At 39.9% G+C, this 21,226-nt stretch overlaps 1 protein-coding gene across 1 annotated transcript in view; it reads right to left on the bottom strand.

Moving 5' to 3' along the window:
• LOC145766925 (uncharacterized) overlaps positions 1–21,226 on the bottom strand; it is a 38,717-nt gene that overhangs the window by 2,916 nt on the left and 14,575 nt on the right. Inside the window, exons 15-18 of the mRNA XM_082578633.1 lie at positions 12,552–12,813; positions 11,967–12,176; positions 10,909–11,005; positions 10,419–10,511 (exon numbers count right to left, since the gene is read on the bottom strand). Coding sequence (XP_082434759.1) covers positions 10,419–10,511; positions 10,909–11,005; positions 11,967–12,176; positions 12,552–12,813 — 662 coding nt within the window. The remainder of the gene's footprint in view (positions 1–10,418; positions 10,512–10,908; positions 11,006–11,966; positions 12,177–12,551; positions 12,814–21,226) is intronic.

Consider the following 21,226-nt stretch of genomic DNA (forward strand, 5'->3'; position numbering starts at 1 on the left):
GTCCAAGAATGAATCACGAATTTTGTTATCACTTTTATATGCTTTGAAGTTGTCTTCAACTATCATTAGGTAGGCGGGAGGCTTTCATGTCTTCCCAACGATTGATTGAACGTTTGGTAATAAAAAATCAACATGAAAATATCCGGATTCAATTGAGTGATCGTTCAATATGACCCTGTGCAAATAATATTTCACTCAACGGAACCAGGATAGTAAACAAGTTACTCATTTTTGCTGTAAAATTCGCTCCAGAGCCCTTCTTACTTTAGTTCAACGTATGCAGACGTTAAATCAATGTAAAAAGGAGTCCAGGGTCTAGTCAAAAATATTAAATCTCGTTCTTATAATGTGACAGAAAGTTGACCAATGAAACACGGTGCTGTTAGGAAACAGACAAGTTCAATGAGACAACTAGAGAGTATAAAAGCTCCGTGCGGCGACGTTGAAACGATGCAAAAAGGTTGCGTTTGCTTGCTCGGAAGTGGTTTGAATGCCTTTGTAACATGTACCATGTTTTAAATAACAAATTTATATTTTAACATTTAACCGAAATTTATCAGTATTGCAAAATGCATTTCAATGCTGCAAATTCAAAACCTATCGTTCTCACAGAACATAAGTCAAGCTTCCTGTTGACAAACGCCACTCACACAGAATCTAGCTCAACACATCTGTATTTCTAATGCGACATAACTATGAAACCGGTATAGCATTTCCCTTGATTCTTACGATAGCTATTATTGATGAAAAGGCTCTACCGGGATATTATGATATAAGCGGGGAATTGAAAAATGAAAACACTCAGACATTGATTCGGAATTTGACTAGCAAAACGAACGGACTGAATTTTAGAACGAGAAGGTTAAATTCACGCCGGGAGAATGTCACTCACCCGACACCCGTCTCAATAAATTAAATTAGTTAGGTATTTTCTCAACTCCCCGAATACTAAAACTTGTAACATTGATAAACAATAAAATGTATGATTCTATTTAATTCGTTTGCCTTGTGTAGGAAGTCATACCCCTAGACTAGACAGCCAGAAGCCTAAATTATCCTTCTAAAGTATACTTTTAAATTAGAGACTTAGAGTCTCAATATTCTTTTAAATTATCCTTTTATTTTATAACCAAATTACGACAGTAAGTTAGGCAAAACCCTACACTGGGGGCTCGTCCGGGATGGCGAAGTGTAGGCCTAACAGGTTTTAAAAGATTGGTGAGTTCGTGCATTTTTAAGTTAGAAATAGAAATTATGGCAGAGCTTACATGCCAAATCTTTCATGGCTGATCTTTCTGCTTTTTCTCCAAATCTTTCTGCTTTGGGAAGAATTTTTCTTGTAAGTAAGTACCGGTAACTAATTGTGTATGAAACAAAGAGGAACCAAAAGAACGGTAATGTATTAATATTTATATTTAGGCTATTTTATCCAATGTCCAAATTTTTAAAAGCGACTGGCAAATTTTTTCCATTCGTCCGCCAAAGAACGAGACACCAGTCTGACCCAGTGACGGTAGTAGAAAACACATCAATTTTACCTCGAACGCCTGAAAATTCGACATCTTTTTCCTCAGAAAGCGCAACTACATCTTTTTTAAATTCACCTACTAATTTGCCTACGACCGCTGTTGTACTAAGCGCCCAACCGCGTAACTCGGCCGCAAACACGGATATGAACAACGAAAACGCGACAACCAGCTCACCGGAATCAGGCCGGGAAAATCACGATCCGCCACCGATGTCGCAGACCGCGATTCAACCCCCAAACGCCACGCTTAACAACGCATTTTTTAATACAGAAAACGAAACATTTGCTACTTCTAGAAATGACCCGTCGCTGTATTTGGCTAATGCAAGACAAAAAATAACTCTCCCAAAATTTTACACTAATCAACCGGAACTGTGGTTCAAAATGCTGGAGGCAAAAGCGGCAGCGAACCATATAACTAATGAAGAACATCTGTTCACTAACTCCTTAGAATTTCTTGACGAGGAGCAGGTTGCGTTGGTGCACCACATCTTTGACGACGTAGATGCACATCCCTATACGAAACTAAAAAAAACACTGATTAAACACTACGAACAGACTACAGCGTCAAAGCTGCAGCTGCTGCTGACCGACCTGAAATTAGAAAAAAAAAAACCTTCCACCCTCCTAGGCGAGATGAAAACGCTCGTTAGGCAGATTGGATACTTCGGTAGGGATTGCGAAAATTTACTTTTAAATCTTTTCATTCAAAAAATGCCTAGTCACGTACGCGTCGCCTTGGCAGGGCATTTACAAGAAAAAACAGTCGATCAACTGGCGGAAATCGCAGATAGTATATTTCTAATTAAACAAAACAACGACGCCTGTGGTCAAGACAACCTGTCGAACGCGGAAAACCTTCGCCAAGGTCTGATAAATGATCATCTCCAGCAAGAACTTTCAACTTTGACAAAAAAATTGGAGACAATGGTAAATTTTCAAGAGAGCACAACTCATACGCCTCCGTACCACAACGTTGCAAGCAATAACCCGCGCGCTTCTTTCTCACATTGGTCTCCGAGACAACCGTTCCAACCCCCCTACCGAAATACGCCTTCCCAACCTAAACCTAGGGTTTGGAATCGACATTTTTCGCAACAGAACGGGAATCGATCTAACTTTTCGCCAAATCAAAGCGGTTTTAGGGCGCAGTTTAATCCGAGACAACCGTGTTTTTACCACGCTCGCTTCGGTTACAGAGCACGAAAATGCGAAGGCAACTGTTCCTTTCCAAAAAACGCGCAATTTACCCAACAATAAGTAGGGTTGTTGGGAAGGAAAATTGTGAAAACCACACAAACCTACTCCATGTTATCGACAAAAATACAGGGTCTACGTTTCTAATCGACACCGGTTCGGAAGTGTCAATTCTGCCAGTCAACAGCCGTCAAACTAAGCGTAAACCAATCATGCACTTTAGCGACGTAACTGGTAGACCAAGCATCAAATGCTATGGATTGATTCAAGCAAAAATAGATATCGGACTGCAGAAAACTTTCAACCAAACCTTCTACTTGTGCAATATCAATAAAGGAATTTTAGGCTGCGACTTTCTAAAGGCGAACGAAATAACCGTTGACATCGCTAACAAAAAATTGGCACGTAACTCTATCAAAACTTTTTCAGTAAATCACGTTTCACGCAACGCAAACCCTTCACACGCAGATACTTACAACACCCTATTGGCAGAATTTCCTGCGCTAACAGCCGAATTCGATTGTACGAAAGCAGTAAAGCATCGACACAGATTGCATATTATTACGAATGACTCGCAACCAATTTTTAGCAAGCCACGCAGACTTCACCCAGAAATGCTCGAAAAGGTTCGAGCAGAATTAATTCGCCTCCAAGAGAAAGGAGTCATTTTTCCAATCTCTGGGTCTAGTTGGGCTTCTCCAATTCATGTGGTCACAAAAGCAAATGGAAAAATACGTATATGTTCAGATGTCCGAAGAATAAATAATATTACAAAACCAGACAGATACCCCTTGAGAAACTTGCAAGACTTTCGCAACAATTTACGTGATTGCACAGTTTTTTCTAAAATTGACTTAACAAACGCATTTTTTCAAATTCCAGTGGCCCCCGACTCTATTGAGAAAACAACAATATGCACGCCTTTAGGTTCTTTTGCTTACAACCGCGCCCCATTTGGCTTCAAAAATTGCCCTTCAGTGTTTCAAAGACTGATAAATGAGGTAACAGAAAAACTGCCATTTTGCTTTCCCTATATAGACGATATCTTAATCGCTTCCAAATCGCACGACGACCATTTTTGCCACTTAAAAAAATTGTTTGAGAGCCTAAATGAATATGGTCTAAACATAAATTCTGAGAAAAGCGTGTTTGGCGTACCAGAACTCGATTTTCTAGGCCATCACATTTCCAAAGAAGGCATTTCGCCTTTAAACGACAAGACAGCAGCAATCCGAAACACGCCTCTGCCGCAAACTATCACCGAGCTGCGCAAATTTCTAGGTTGTCTAAATTTTTACCGCAAGTTTATTCCTAACTGCTCCAGCACTCTTAGAGAGCTCAACAACTACCTGGGTAATCACCCAAAAAAGTGCAAAAAAGCTGTCCCTTGGACTAACCAAGGCAAGCGAGCGTTTGAAGACGTAAAAATAAAGCTTTCTAACGCTACGGCTCTATCCCATCCAATCCACGGCGCGGAACTACAACTAAACACCGACGCTTCTAACGTCGCCGTTGGCGCTGTATTACAGCAAGTAAATGAAGCCGGGGTATGCGAACCCCTCGGATATTTTAGCAAAAATCTATCTCCCGCACAAAAGCGCTACAGTACGTATGACCGCGAACTGTTGGCCATTTACCTCGCCGTTAAATATTTTCAAAATGATGTCGAGGGCAGATCAGTTACAATTTTTACTGATCACAAACCCCTAACGTTTGGATTCCACCGACCGCCAAACACAATGACCCCGAGACAAGTCCGCCATTATGATTTTATTTCCCAATTCGCTTCTGAGATTAAATATCTTCCAGGCGAAGACAATCACGTCGCTGACCTACTATCACGCATAGAGATTAACTCACTTCAATTACCAGAGGGAGAGCTTAACTATGTAGAAATGGCAAAGGACCAACTCACAGACCCCTCTATAAGTCAATTTCTCAACAAGTCGCATAACAACATGGTGATAGAAGACAGGGCGTTATCAGGCACCAATGTTGTACTAAAAGGTGACGTCAGTTTAGGAAACTTCCGCCCACTCGTACCAACGCCTCACCGACAGCTTGTTTTTGACATTTATCACAACTTGTCGCACCCAGGATTTCAAGCAACCAAAGACTTGATATCTCGTCGTTTTATATGGCCTGGACTGAGCAATTTCGTCAAGCTGCGATGTAACTCCTGCATCCCTTGTCAGCGCTCTAAAATAACGCGTCATAATGTAGCACCACTTCAAAGGTTTGAGCAGCCAAAAGAACGATTCCAGCACGTACATGTAGATATCGTCGGCCCTCTTCCCGAAAGCCATGGCTACCGCTATTTATTAACATGCATTTGCAGATTTTCCCGCTTTGTCGAAGCAATACCTCTAAGAGACATACAGGCCTCTACAGTTACTGATCATTTCCTCTTGGGCTGGGTCGCCCGTTATGGCTGCCCTGCCATTGTAACAACGGACCGAGGCGCACAATTCACATCTCACGTGTGGCAAGAAATGTGTAAAAAACTAGGAGCGAAAAATTCAACAACTTGCGCCTACCACCCAATTGCGAATGGCATGGTAGAAAGATTCCATAGGCAACTAAAAGCTTCCTTAAAAGCATGCTCAGACACCCCTAATTGGTTCCCCCATCTAGCCTTAAACCTGCTAGGCATCAGGTCTTCTGTGAAAGAGGACCTAAAATGTTCGTCAGCAGAAATGCTGTACGGCACTCAATTACGGCTGCCAGGTGAATTTTTTGACGAAATAGCGCCACCACACAAAGAATCAGATTATGCCGCTGAACTATCGCAAATTATGTCAAATTTAAGGTACACTGCAACACGCCACCACAACACGTCAAGGAAACCATACATCGACAATGCACTTTGGCAGTCCACGCACGTTTTTGTACGAACCGACCTGCAGGCAGGGACGTTAGTACCGCCGTATAGAGGACCCTATTTTGTATTAGAAAAAAAGTCAAAGTATTTCGTTTTAGCAATAAACGGTAAATCTGATTCGGTATCAATTGACCGATTAAAAGCAGCCAGACTCCCACAACATCTGTTGGAAGAAAACAGAAATGAGGAAACATCAGACGACAGTAATGAATTACTTGGGCTAGCAAACTTAATTACACTCGATTCCTTTGCAGAAAACTCCGCACGATCCAACTCGCTCACGCCAAACGTTGGAACAACGAAGACAAACGTCACGTCTTCATCCACGGAACGCAACGACAAACAACACTCTCCACGCCCATCGAAACTACCAGTACACGTCAGCCGCAGAGGAAGAGTCATTTACAGACCTGCAAAGTTAAGTGATTACGTTGCATGATGTATGTCTAATTGTCTATACATTACTGGGCCTCTGGTTTTTGGCGCTTGGCCAATCACAGGAAATAGAAATTCAATTGTGCAGACCTCAATTGACAGAAGCTGAATATTTTATAGAAAAACCGATACGATGCATCAAACATCAACATAATTCAGTACACAGCTGTATTGCTGAAGTATATAATCCGTCTGCAGCTTATGTCCCGCTAACTGTTCACTCGTGTCAAATCTTTGAAACAACATGGTCAACCACGCACTATTTTTTCGGAGCACAAACCCATCATCAGACAACAAAATCAGTAACACCGCCATCCAGTAGTAGCTGCTGGTATTGGACAAAAGCACATCACGCTACCAATATAGGCTCCCTAAAACAAATCTCTAAAAATATGTGGGGCACCCATAACCCAGTTAAATTAGAATACAAATGGCCTACCACTACCGAGGGGAAGACTTTAAATTCAGTAGTTACTCAAACCAAAGCCCGTTACGACCCATTAACAAACACCATATTTAATGCCTTAGCTACAATGTCTAAATGTAATATTAATCGGGGTTCTTGCACTGTCGGATCCAGACGATTCGTTTGGAGTGTCCCACCACGCATAAACTGTCCAAAAACAACACCAATGGGTAATCATACTCTATTAATGCATTTCCACTCCGAATCGCTACAACCATACCGTATAGAAGTTAAGGATCTGGGAATCAGTCTTCATCAACAGGCAAAGTGTCCAAAAAAAACCTCCTCTTGTTATGGAAAAAATGCGCTGTGTGACGTAGCTGGCTTAATATTAAAACCGCTAAATTGCACTAATATTTCTTCCATTGAATTTCATGACACTATGGGAAAAACAAAAAAATGCTAACCCCACAACTAGAAGAAAACTAGGCTTGGTCCCCACTCGCCTGCTACAGGAAGCGTCTGACACTATCACTGAATTTCTTCAAAAACAAACCAACGAGATTCACTTTCTAGAATGCCAAATTCAATCTCTTTTCACCACCTTGTATCATCTTATTTCAAAACAATATCCAGGTGAATCACTTTCTGCCCTGTTAGGTGGAACACATGCCGCTATTACCCATAGGGAGATTTAATTACAAAAATTTCGTGCATTAGAATAAACGGCACCATTCTTCCCAACTTGCGATATGGTAATTATTACTCTCAACGTCCGCTAATAGAATATTTAAACAATGGCTCCAAAGAGACCGGTCAAGTCATGAGAGACGGAAATGCTTACCCTGGAGTCCACCTTCTAGAAAAATACATGCCTGGAAAGATTCTTACGTTCCGCATCGGTGAGGCATTTTACCTTTACGAAAACTATTCACTAACACACATCCACAAAAGAATTAAGTTGCTTCAAGCCCACCTTGCACCGTTAACTCAGCCGGTTGACTCCCCAGATTTTCTTGAAATCGAATCCCTATACAACCAGTCAAATTACGGTTTCGAAGATTTGCAATCAATCCTGATCGCTATCAGTGCTTCTCAACTTGACAATGAACGCATGCACGATTTCTTACAGTCCAACATCAATGGCGACGATAGCGCAGATATGCAATTCGTGTCATCGACACTTAGCCAAGTGATGTCAAATGTTTTTTTTCAAATTCTTTCTTCTATTACAAGCCCATTTATTAATACATTGCTAGTCGTACTGCTGTTTTTATCCTTCTTTTGGAGTGCTGTTCTTACTATTGTAGCGCTAAAGTACTATCTTCCTGCCATCGCTAAAAGCCTGCGATCATCTGTTGGTAAAATACAACAGCGCAGACAATCCCAGCGTCAACCCACACAGGAAAACGGGGGAGAAACCCCACAAGCCCAACTTACACAAGGGTAGCTTTATTTCTCGCCTGTTCTCGCATTTTAATAGCTTCACACATAAGCTTGCATCTGCCGCCATGATTAAATCATGTCGCCTAGTGGTTTGAACAATTTTATGCTATATTTTGTTATTGTGTTATACTACCGTGTAGCCTACGTACCTTACTTGTTACATGTACCTTGCGAATGCTACTCTGTATCGCTTTTTGCAGAAGCGCCACCTCGCGACAAGGTTGCTGCTACGACGAGATGCGAGAGACATTGAGAGACCTCAAGAGACATTGAGAGACTGACAGCACTACGACGGATGACACGACAGAGTTCTCTATCGCCACCACACGGTGACTCTCATCAACTTACCTCCATGCGAGATGCCTCTATTCAGAGATGCCTTTACTTAAAGAAGCCCTGCGCAGACGACGTCAACTCGGCTAACCTCATAGTCGCCAACATGCACCGAAGCTGCATCGTTACCTTTCAACATGGTCAATCCCATGTCCACTGCTGCATTGCGACACCACGCGTAGTTGCATTGTTACGCACCCAAGCCTTCTTCACACAAGAAGCACTGCTGCTTGCGACACATCGACGTGCACCACAGTTGCACTGTCTATCCAGCATCCAGCTGCCCAAAACGTCTGCTTTACAGCTTGCGACCTTACAAGCTGGCCACTCCCATGTCGTGCTCATCATCTGTCAACAGACATAGACTGAACTGCTCATCAGCACTGCTTGTCATAGTCTCGAACTCAACATGCTTGAACTGCATAGCATATCTGGTCCTCAAAGACATTACTCTCATGAACGCCATGTCAGTCTCGCACAACCTTCGCGCACGCGTAGCTTACCGCTATTCTATTATTATTATGGTTGCTTCTATGAGTGTCAAGCCTATCTCCTCGGACGCGGAGCATGAACAGTCAAGGACACTCACCTGCCATATAGCCTAGCCTACCGTATTTGTGTATTTTATCTTGCAAGTGCAATTTGTGTATATCATCCTAAGCCAAAATGGCTCCCAGGGAACTTAAGACATCGCCTTATCTCTTATGATAACCGACTGTTACCCCTGTAACCGCAACTACCGTAGCCTATTACAGTCCCGCAATTATTGTAGCCTATATCGTAGCCTACCAAGCCAAATGGCTCCCAGGGAACTTAAGACATCGCCTTATCTCTTATGATAAACGACTGTTACCCCTGTAACCGCAACTACTGTAGCCTATTACAGTCCTGCAATTATTGTATATCGTAACCTACTAAGCCAAAATGGCTCCCAGGGAACTTAAGACATCGCCTTATCTTTCATGATAAACGACTGTTATCCCTGCAATCACGTTATCGACTACTTGTTAACTTATGTGTGCGTCCAATCTCCTCATCCCACGAAAGGAGGGGGGTCATGTGTCTTCCCCTAGCAATTGTTAGCCTACAATTGTCAATTTTGTTGTAAAGTATCTTATAACCACACATCTGTACAATTGTACATAGTTTGCATCTTGTATAACCGCTTATTGTGATATGAATTACCTGTTATTTTGCCGTAAGGAGGGAAGTGTGTAACATGTACCATGTTTTAAATAACAAATTTATATTTTAACATTTAACCGAAATTTATCAGTATTGCAAAATGCATTTCAATGCTGCAAATTCAAAACCTATCGTTCTCACAGAACATAAGTCAAGCTTCCTGTTGACAAACGCCACTCACACAGAATCTAGCTCAACACATCTGTATTTCTAATGCGACATAACTATGAAACCGGTATAGCATTTCCCTTGATTCTTACGATAGCTATTATTGATGAAAAGGCTCTACCGGGATATTATGATATAAGCGGGGAATTGAAAAATGAAAACACTCAGACATTGATTCGGAATTTGACTAGCAAAACGAACGGACTGAATTTTAGAACGAGAAGGTTAAATTCACGCCGGGAGAATGTCACTCACCCGACACCCGTCTCAATAAATTAAATTAGTTAGGTATTTTCTCAACTCCCCGAATACTAAAACTTGTAACATTGATAAACAATAAAATGTATGATTCTATTTAATTCGTTTGCCTTGTGTAGGAAGTCATACCCCTAGACTAGACAGCCAGAAGCCTAAATTATCCTTCTAAAGTATACTTTTAAATTAGAGACTTAGAGTCTCAATATTCTTTTAAATTATCCTTTTATTTTATAACCAAATTACGACAGTAAGTTAGGCAAAACCCTACACCTTTATCATGCACAAGTTTCACTACTACCTTTTCCACACGATTTTCAAACAAAAAACTAAACTAAAGATAATAAGATGAACTAAACATCAAATTAACGTTTATCGTGATCGGTTGAATACAAAGCTGAGTAGAAGCTACACACATCGTTCTCAACATTAGTATATCCGTTTTGTAATTGACTTTTTCATGCAACTTTTACACGGCCACAAAAACCGTCTGTTAGAAGTGGTGAAAAGGTCACATATCCGTTGACAGAGCTACAAAAGAAACCACAGAGTTGTAAAAGGAAGGTTATGATGACGTTTCTAACCTGTTTTGAGTGCCCGACAGCTCCTGGTTGTTTATGTTCTGCATTCTGGCGTCTCTCAACACATCTCCTCTGTTAGAAAGGAGGGTGCCGTACCTGTAATAACAATCGGAGTTACATTGCGGCATTGTGTATGCTGCCACCATAGATTGCAAAGTGGATTCGTCATTGGAAAGGATTTTGCTTGTGTTGTGATAACGCATTTTAACGTTAAGAAGATGTCGATGTCTTTACCGCTTTTTCTCTCAATATGTTTCCATAACACAAGCACTGTTGTGCTTTGTTTAGCAAATGCATGGTGGCGTGCACTGCTTTCCCACGGCAAGTGTGGTAACGTATAGAGTTTGTTTAAAAAATCCAATCACAGCCATCAAAGTGATACCGCTGGAAGACATTCTGTTCTTTTTACATTGATTTAACATCTTCAGGCAAGACATCGATGTTACATTGTGAAGAAAGTCAATATGATTTCAATTTCATCACATCATCGTACTTGTGGTCCCTTGTGGTACTGCCGCGGGACCTGATTTGGGCGTCTGGACCATCCGGGATCAAGTAGGGATTTTGTAGATGTCCAACTCCTGGGGCAACTAGGGTAAAAGATTGAATTTTAAATTTGGTATGGAAAACTTAAATGAAATGTTAAACTGCATCAATGAAAAAATAAATGAAACAAAAGTGCGCAAGACAAATCGAAAGAAAATTAGCAACTGTTCAGTGGACATAGCTTCACAATCAGCGGGGGGGAAAAAACAGTGAATTTACATTACTTTTACATTTATTAAAGCTTTGGTGGAGAATTTGCTTTGTTGAACCATAGACAGACAAAACAAGTGCAATTAAAGAGCACGTCGCCTCTTGTGTAACGTGCACTGACAATGTCTCGATCGACCAATTTAAAATTAAGGCAGATCTGAACTTCAGACCAAGATCATGGAAGCCTTAAGAATCAAACGTAACAATCCATCTCTCAACAGGCAGTTACTCGCCTGTGGCTCATCGTTCCTTTTGTGTGTGTTCTACTTGTTTGTCACATGTCTGTACTGTAGTTTACACCTTATGTGATCTGTTTCCCACCGTATATTTTACTTGTAATCATTCTTGTATCACTTGTTCAGTTTGTGTTTTTGAGTCCGGAGTGTCGTTACAGATATAGTGCCTAGTCAGATTTATCTTCTTTAAGTAATTCCTGATGAGGATACACGTACGTGTCGAAAACGTTTGAGTTGATTTTTTAATTATATCTCTTTGTAAAAAAAAATGTAAACCCGCTAAAGTTACTTTGTTTTGTTTGTTTACATTAATTTTGAACAAAACCTTCAAACCTTAAACGATTTGATAAACTAACTAACATTTTCCAGTGAAAACATTCAAATCAAACGTTAAAATGAGACGCCACTGCATTTCAATCGACTTTGCGCAGCCGACAAACTTGCATCAATAAAAGTTTCAGAAACCCCGAAAGAAAATTTAAGCCAAAAGAGAGCCATCCTCAGACAAAGTAACTGTTTTTTAACGTTGTTTCAACGTCTACAGACGACTACTCACTACCTGGCCTCATTATTTTAGTTCCATTTGGTGGGTGTGTTCCGTTCTTCTTTTGCTTCCTTACCGGGATGGCAGCTGTGTTTATGAGGCTGGCGACGGTGGGGGTCAGCGGGGGCATGCGGTAAGTGGGTGGAGCATGGGGTCTTTGTACGGACAGTAACATGTTGCGAGGCAGCGTAGCTGCGTGTGATGGGGGTTGAAGTTCTGGGTTTTCTGAAAGCAACAGAAGACAGTGACGTAGATCATCAGACGGAGCCGAGCACACAAAATTGACCTTTCAACATCAAACGCACCACAAGGGTTGAAGTCAGGAAAAGAGGCAAGCTTTGTGTGCTGGGATATAGCAAAACTTGTTTGGAAACAACAATATATGCCAAATCATTGACATCAGTAAATTTTTAAGTCAAACTAACAGCAATAAACCAACTGTCTATTAAACAAACAAACATGATTGCAGTAGTCGTTATTAAAAGCGAGAAATAAACAACAGTGTAAATAAAGATTTAAAATTTAACACGCATTGCACTTGCCTTACTTGTTATATTCAGCAAGGTATAAAACAAGTTATATTGCATTTCGAAAACTAACCTGCTATAATTAGACTTTCTTTAACCGTTTTGGTGAGCTGAAGATAGTCCTTATGGGTAGACCCCACGGAAACACCACTGTCTGTGGACCCTGAGCCAGTTTCTTTCAAAGGTTTTCGTTGGCCACCCTTGGGCATCGTGTTCCATGAGAAGTCTTTCTCTGGGTAGTGGGGCACTACATCCGGTGGCATCGAGTGCTGGTAGGGGTTGTGCATGGTGCTCTGGGGCAACCAAATTTCAGTGTCGTCAGGTGCATGAGGCATCTGCGAGTGTGGAACAGTTTTTTCGTACATAAAAGTGTTTGAAAGAAACTCTATGCTGGAAAAGACAACAAAATTCATTCAAGGCTAATGAAAATACGAGGCTGATGATTTTTAGTGCTTAAAAGTGTTCAGGCTGAAAATAACAGATATTGACCGACATGCACACATGGGGTTCCTGTGAAAAACATTCAAGACAATCTACAGAGTGACAAAAACAATATCTTGTAGTAGTTCAAATGTAACCGGATTTGCGCTAACGGGTAATTGGAGCTGAATTGGAAGCACTGGGAAAATACTGACCCAGTTTCAACATTGTGCTCGGGTGGCAGGCGTAACCATAAGTGGTCCCCGTTTCATGTACATAAAAATATTCAGTCCTTCGCTAACGTAAGTTGCCTTTTAACATAGTTTCAATGTCACCATACAATACGTTTTATTATAATCTACAAAGAGTAAATTTTATTAGCAGGACTATGCCCTTCTCGGCATCTGTGTTAATTTCACCCTAAGCACTACTTTCTCAAGATTATAAATGCAAAATAAATGTGATATGTCGTTTGCTGCAACGCAGGGAGTTTTTATCAAAGGTTTTACATGAAGCTGGTTATCATTTCAAGATCTTGTGGCTGCCTAGCCTGCAGTTACAAGGAAGAACGCTTAGAAATATTTCATATTTAAAAAATTACGCCTCTATAAAACTAGTATTAAAAAAAGTCTTCATCAGCAGCATTAGGTCTGCAACAAGTACCGAAACATCAGTTTCGAAAAAGTTCTCGCAAAACTAAGGACGGAAAAACCACGTAAAATTAAGAAAACTTTATTTTCAAGTATTTGAAATGTAAGTGAAAGTTTGCAACGCAACAAGTTTTCAGCAATCTATCACACCCTGTCAAGCTATGGGAAAAGTCAAAATTTACATAGTTAGAAGTAAGTTCGATCTAAATTTATTTTCAAAACTGTCCTCACTCGCGTGTGTGGTCGATGGTATGCCAAGCAGTCTGGGGACGTTGAAACGATGTAAAAAGGGCATATTTTGCTAGCTGGGTTGTCATTTATGGGGTGTTACAAAAACTGGTCATTAGCACGTTGCAATGAAAAGTTTAAACTGTGATTTATCTTAATTCATCTTTGCTAACCAGTCAAATTGTTAAGCTAACATCACAGTTTCGGCTAAGTAAACGGCGTGATTCTCATAGCTACTTGGTTGAGTCTTGACTGTTGTCCCATAAATGCAAAGAAGCATACAGTAGTTGTTAAGGCAATTGGTCAAAGACAAATTTTGACAAGCAATAGTAAAGCCATTCGTCAAAGGTATAATTCCCATTTGTACGTTTCCTTTTTCTACCTCAGTCTCACGAAATTCTGGTAAACAACAAGTTACCTTGCAAATAGAAATGTTACCCGACATCGATGCAATGTTCAAAAATGTTGAATTTGTGAGAAAATGATCAGTGCATCCACTACAACCATATAAGCACCTAAGCTAATTACGGGTTCAAATCAAACGACAGCTTGTCAAATATGGCGAGATATTTCAGATAAGCCTCGCTCACAGACACTTTAGGAAATACACGGTAAAAAATTTACCAGACATATTGATATTATTATTCATTGATAACCGCCGGCCCAGGCGTACACCGCTGTTATTAATACATGTTAATAACTATAATCTGGCGAAGTATGAAAGTTTTGCTGCAATTAATTTCTATTGTACTATTTTTGGCAAAAAAACATGTGACGGTGAACATTTTAGTTCAGCAGCAAATAGTCCTTTTACATGATGTAACGTGCAACAAGATATTATATAAACAATTTTAACATCATTTACGCTTACGGTGAAAAAAAAGACATAAAATGACCGGTTGCATTCGAAATACAAACAACAACAAAAAATCAGTCATTTCTATTTCTTGTAAACAAGCTTAGCATACTTTGGTAAACAATCGCCATCGTAACCTTGTCGGAAATGAGTTAACATGAGCACAAATATACAGCTCATCCTTTCGTGGACTGCAAAATCCGTCATTTTTACATTGATTCGACGTCTGCAGACGTTGAATCAATGTAAAAATGACGGATTTTGCTGTTTGTGTTGCAGCAAGTTACTCAGTTCTTCACTGCATTGATTCAATTTAATATTAAATGATGATCGATTTGAATGACTCAGTGACCAGTTACAAAACGTGAATACGAGTTTCTTGGTCGGTAGATGTGAGTTAGATACCAGGTTGGGTCACACTGAAGACCTTGTAAAAATGGCACTGAATTTCGTGCGTGCGTTGAGATGAATTTAGGGCACGGTGCCGTGACAATGTATTCGGAAGCGCTGGTGAACATCTGGGCTAACTCACATTCTTGTCACATTTTAGCAACGTTAAATTGAAGGTAATTACATTAATTAATTATGAAACAAAGCAGCAAAACAGTCAACATTTAGCGCTATGGCTTAATAGTCTAATTGGAATAATATCGTAGCACACGACATACAATTTCTGCATAACCTTCTCAGACTCTCACTACCAATAGACCGAATTTAATATTAGATTTGAATAAATTTACCAGTTATCGACAAAATCGGGCAATTAGTAATCGATTCACCGACATCACATGCTGTGAAACGCTTTAATCATATTTGCCATGATATTAGCAGCCGCAACATCACACTGCTGATAAGTTAAAACTCTTGTTGATGCTGAGACATATTGGTTTCAAAATAGAAAAGGTTGCTAGAGCAATATGTTAATCTATAGTGTGTATTGTCTTCATCAGCAGGCCAAAGTGGCGTATCATATTCAACAAAGCACTTTTATATAAACATACAACAAGAACGACTGTACAGAGCCTTCTACAGTACAAACATGTAAAAATGTTTGCAAAGACATTTTTGAATCCTACCTTACCTCACAGTACGGTATTAACCACTGATATTCATTACTTTGCTTCTGCGCTTTTCACACTATGGATACTAGATATTGTCAATTTCATGTGAACATGCCAAAGCAGACATGCTTTGAATCAAATTCTTTCGAACTAATTTACGCCGTAGTTTGTCCTGTCTAGCTGTCTCCGCTAAATGTTGCTTTCAATAACTTAAGTACGTCATGCATGCGCAAATGCTACCTCACTGTTCTCACGGTGCTAAAAAAACACACTCAAAATGCAGTGGCGCATGGCAGAAAACAATGGTTATTTACACATTCACTACCTGACCTTTTCCTATTCACTGAAACCAACTTGTGGGATATAAACGAGAACCACTTAAGCTCTGCTCAAGCTCCAAGATAATAAATCAAAAACCTTGTACATTGAAATAACGTTTCACAATGTCCCACAAAATTATACTAAATTTCCACTCAATCAACTACAAAACGCATGCCATCTGTGCAGTTCTAAAACCAATCTTCTTGTAGGATACAATCTGCAACAACGGCGTTGAGATATTGGTTTTTATCCCCAGAGCGGACAACATTATGCTGACGGTTATTTCGCTGTGGTTAATCCCGTTTCCAGTTTTCAAACCGTGCTGTAATGAATGTACACCTCGTCGCGGGACAATGTCTAGACATCTATTACTGTTGTGCTGTATACTGATTTAGCAAAACCACAAATAACAAATGAAATTCTCAGCAAAATTCATCACAAGCATTAATCGTGGTGATGAAGCGTGACTGACATCTCTGCCTGGTGAGTTACCGCATCGAAGAAAAAAAGTACTGTGGTGCCATTTCAAAGTGTAATCAATCTGCGATTAATCGAGATATGGCAATAGAATAAATGCCCAAAAGCGCTTGCAAATTATTGTCTACGTGGGCAATTTGGAAAGTCTCAACGCTGTTAAAGGCTAGAGAATGGATTATTTCCGGACTCACGTAGCAAAACAAGCTAAAACACACATCAAAAAGGATTTCAGATCTCAACTGGAAAAACTAGGAGTTTTGTACTGATTTTATGTCGTACACGATTAAATTAATGTAAAAATTACTCACTTCACCAGCTGAAATACAAGCATGCACTGATAAAGTTGTTTGCTCTGGGGAGCCGAACGAACAATTCACTTTCGTTCATATAAAGTTTCTCTGCGTCTTAGCAACGTAAACCATGCCTTATCTACAATATCAACTTAAATTACAACTATCAGAAGCAAAACGCTTCTTGTACCAAGGTAGCAAATCTGTCGTTTTTGCATTGATTCAACGTCTACAGACGATTGACTGACTGGTTATGAACAACAAAAGTAACAACTATTTCACATTCAACAAGATGTTCCCGTTTTCAAATTCAAGCATTTCATAGAAAGCACTCAACGTAAAACAACGTAATATGCGCGCATCAAAACAGCACATATGTGCTTTTTTCAACGCCGCGTTCCAACATCTAAAGTTACCAATCGCAGCCGGCAGTCACAGAATAGGCGGGGGTGAGACGCCATTGTGATTCAAGTTGAAACAATTCGCGTCGGTCCCTTGCGCCATATGTGAATGAATTGAAGAATTTTTCCGTATATAATTGGCGGGGAATTTGGTAGAACGTTATTTCTTTTAAGATTTCAAAATTTTGCTGTCTCGGCTGGGAAGAAGTAAGGAGAATAGCATTGACCATAAAAACAAACAAGGAGCATGAAAGTTTGACTAATCTGCTTTTCTCCCGGCCAAAACAACCACATGTTGACCCCAATCCAGCACTTGTTGACGTTGAATCATTGTTGAATAAGTTGGCGTAAAAAAAGTGCGACTTGGAAAACAAAACCCGTCGTTTTGCAATGATTTTATTCAACTGTGCCAAATACTTTCAAAGCTTAACTTTCCGTATCAAATCCAGATTCAAAACCAAAACAGTAACGTTTTCCACAAAATCCAAACAATGTCAAATGTTGCACAATGAAACACGGTGTCTATCGCAGCTGTCAATTCTTGCAACAATCGGCTGCCGACCGCCGACTGCCGACGTCGAACGCCGAACTGCCGACGTCGAACTTGAATCAATGTAAAAATGACGGATTTTGCTGTCTGGGAAGAAACATGATCAACAAAGTTAAGTTTTGAAGCAACCACATAGGGGCACTTGCACTCAATGTTATCTATCACTGATTGTCTTGCAACCAGTGCAAGCTTGCAGAAACTGCTTTTTCACACTATATGTTAAATGAAAGATTTGTGATGACAACACTTTAAAAGAATAACGTTAATTTAAAATCATGACAGGTCATAGCATGACAAGAAAGAAATGGCAAACAGGCTTTTTTGCATAGTACAAATGGTGAGCTACAACGCAATGCAAATTGGTCACGTATGAGAATCGAAATAGCGATTGTATATAATTTAGAGGCCTGTTTTTGTTTGGTGATTTATTGCTCCAACACGAAATGTGCTGAAGTTTGGCAATTAGATAAAGACTTAAGAAGATAAAAACACGCATGCGCAGTCACAACATAAACCAGTTGGAGAAACACTTTTTCCCACAGGATGACGTCAGATCAATGCAAAAGCGCATCACTCTTCAAATTTTGAAAGTTACATGCAAAAGAGGCTGCGTAGTGCGTATTGCTGTTGTTTTGAATTATTTTGTGCAATGCTCAGTCTCCACAAGCCCCTAAATCGTGACGAGTGGAGACTGAATAGATGCCTTGCCAGACCCTGTCCTACCCCGACATCCGGGAAATAAGACGTAAAATAGGAAAAAAAATCCTTTCCACCCAAAAAAAGGTACGCAGCTCACAATCCGGAAACGTTTCGCTCCCTTTAAAATCGACATGACACTTATATTTAAAAAATTGCCCAGTTGACGTGAGGTTAGACTTTTCAGAAAGGGTGGACAGAGTGCAGTCCGATTGACTTAGCAATAAATATACCGCAGTGAATTTTTTGGCACCACTACCTACCCGTTAAATAGTAAAGTGTTCGAACCACTGAACTGTTGAAAAGTCGTTCCGACCTGTCAAGACCTGACGCCTGACTTCGATACATTAATGTATCAAAAAGCTAATTTACTGCCTCGTCCTGCCTCAAAGAAAATTTAAGAGTTTTATCAACAGGAAGGCCCGACTGTCAACAACTAATCTGCTGTAAGACAATACGTTAATTGATTAGACTCATCACAGATTCATAGCGATTAACTAAAAACATAGCACACAACTACACACAAACTTTCCTTAGCAGTTTTACATTATTTCAATGCTTTCAGACCTTAATTCCACATGAAACAAAAACAAATGCTGTTTTGGAAGGTGCTGAACGTTTCTCAAAACGCATTTTCAGGACTTTCTTGACACACATAATCGACCTTATCTCGCTACAACTGAGCTAGGTTTCCTTTTGACTGTCGAGCTCGCACATTGTCTGAGGGGAGAAAAAAGTCGCTATTGAATTTGAAATGATTGCTCATCGATCATCGGCTGATGGATTGCCTGGCAAGTTCAACTGCATGGAAGGCGCGCAGCAATTGTTCTACAATAATTCAAATTAACGCATAAAATATTCATGACTGACGAAAGTAATGCAAAAAATAAGCAGCAATTTTTGCACCGCTAACCAATCACATGACACAAATGCTTGCATTGGCAACATGAAGGGACCTCACATTAACTGATTGTCCGTCATGTCAAATTAAGCTTTTAACGTTAATTTGGAGAAAACCAATCTGTAACGGGTGTTGGCAAGACTGTGATGATATTTTAGTATTGTGACAATGCACGACTGAGGCGCATGACGGATGGAATTTGAGATGACAGTCTAAAACACACTTGAGCACAATATTAATTTGATTGTCACCGCACTTTCATGCAACGTCTCTTTACGCAAGTTTTGCTGATGAAACCTGCAACGCTGGCTTTTGTATTGGAGCCAATTATAGCGCGTGCTTTCATAATAACCAGCGGTGGTGAAATCTTGGCAAGCCAGAACATTATCTCATTAAGTAAATGAATAAACTTTAATCAGAGAACACATCCTGTGAAGACTGGATTCAGGTGACTAAGTTAACTTAGTTTGATCAGCATCACATTTCTAACGCTTGATATTTTTAAGTAATTAACCTTTTCAAAAGGAAGACTTCTGAAGCTAAGTCACTTTCACCATGCCACTACAAAGGGCCAATATCAAACGAACGTCTCATGGCAAAAAAATAAAAAACGTAGAATCCAGAAAAAACCTAAAGGCGAGTTAGATGCTAGCAACTTTTGCATAAAACAGAACCTTTAAAGCCATGTTTCGCACAAGGCAGTTATTATATTTTGTAAGGCGCGTAAAGATGTATGCACCATTAGAGCTCAAAAACCTCGCAAAACTTCCCAGTATTAAAAAGATTGAGTGTGAATAAACGTGTACACTGGCCCGTACAATAAGCTCTTTGCATTGGGCACGCCTGGGTTGCAGACAACGCTCCAACTCAGACAGCAAATCAGTCATTTTTTAGATTGATTCAATGTCTGCAGTAAAAAAATGTGAAAAAAAACGACTGATTTTCTGTCTGAGAAATTGCACAACAACAACAACGTATGAGCTCACAACAATGCAATTTATGAAAACATTGCAAAGTTTGATACGAACAGCAATAGGCAGTACAGCTCAGGGAGAATGAGAAGCTTACAAAAATCATTGTTTTTGCATCATATCAACGTACAGAGACGTGACTGCAATGCAAATAGAGTTATTTTGGGTGGTTGGACACATTTTCCAATTCTTAGCCAGCAGACGGAACGTAATAGCGCCTGCACCAACCATCAGAAAAAAAACACTATTATATTAAGATAATTGAAAATCACTTCAAGCAGTGTGGCTTAAATAAAGGAATGACGTAAGGTTCGTGACGAAAATTTGAATTGAACGATCACGTATTAACATTCGACTTACCTCCAAACCTATGCGGCAAATGAAGACAAAAATTTATGTCAAGTACTTCCCAGTCAGAAAATCAGTCGCTTTTTACTTTGATTCAACGTCTACAGACGTTGAATCAATGTAAAAAGCGACTGATTTGCTGTCGGGGTTTCTAACACACTTCAGCATCACAATTGTTGTCATCTAAAACATCATAAATAGTTGCATTCCATCGTTTCAAGAATGACTATGTTATTCTGTGCCCAACATTCATGTGGGAATATTTTTTGACTATTTGCACTTTTTTTTCATAAATCAAAAAGTGTTACTTTTTATTCGATTGTGATAGTACACAAGATAGTGTCATTTCAAGTACAATCCCATGTAGTATAATCGGTTCTTTTTCTTTTTAGACCTTAGTAAAAAAGGGCCATTTGCTGGCTGGGATGAATTTATCGGTGCAGAAGTCGGTTTAGATACGACCAGCAGATAACCCTCAATACCACTCTCTTTTCCGTTTAACTCAGGGGTCACCAAACTTTTTTCTCTGAGAGCCGGATTGCTGCGAGATTAACAGCTGCGGGCCGGATACAAATGGC

The sequence above is a fragment of the Aplidium turbinatum genome, chromosome 3, assembly GCF_918807975.1.
Source record: "Aplidium turbinatum chromosome 3, kaAplTurb1.1, whole genome shotgun sequence".
NCBI lineage: Eukaryota > Metazoa > Chordata > Ascidiacea > Aplousobranchia > Polyclinidae > Aplidium > Aplidium turbinatum.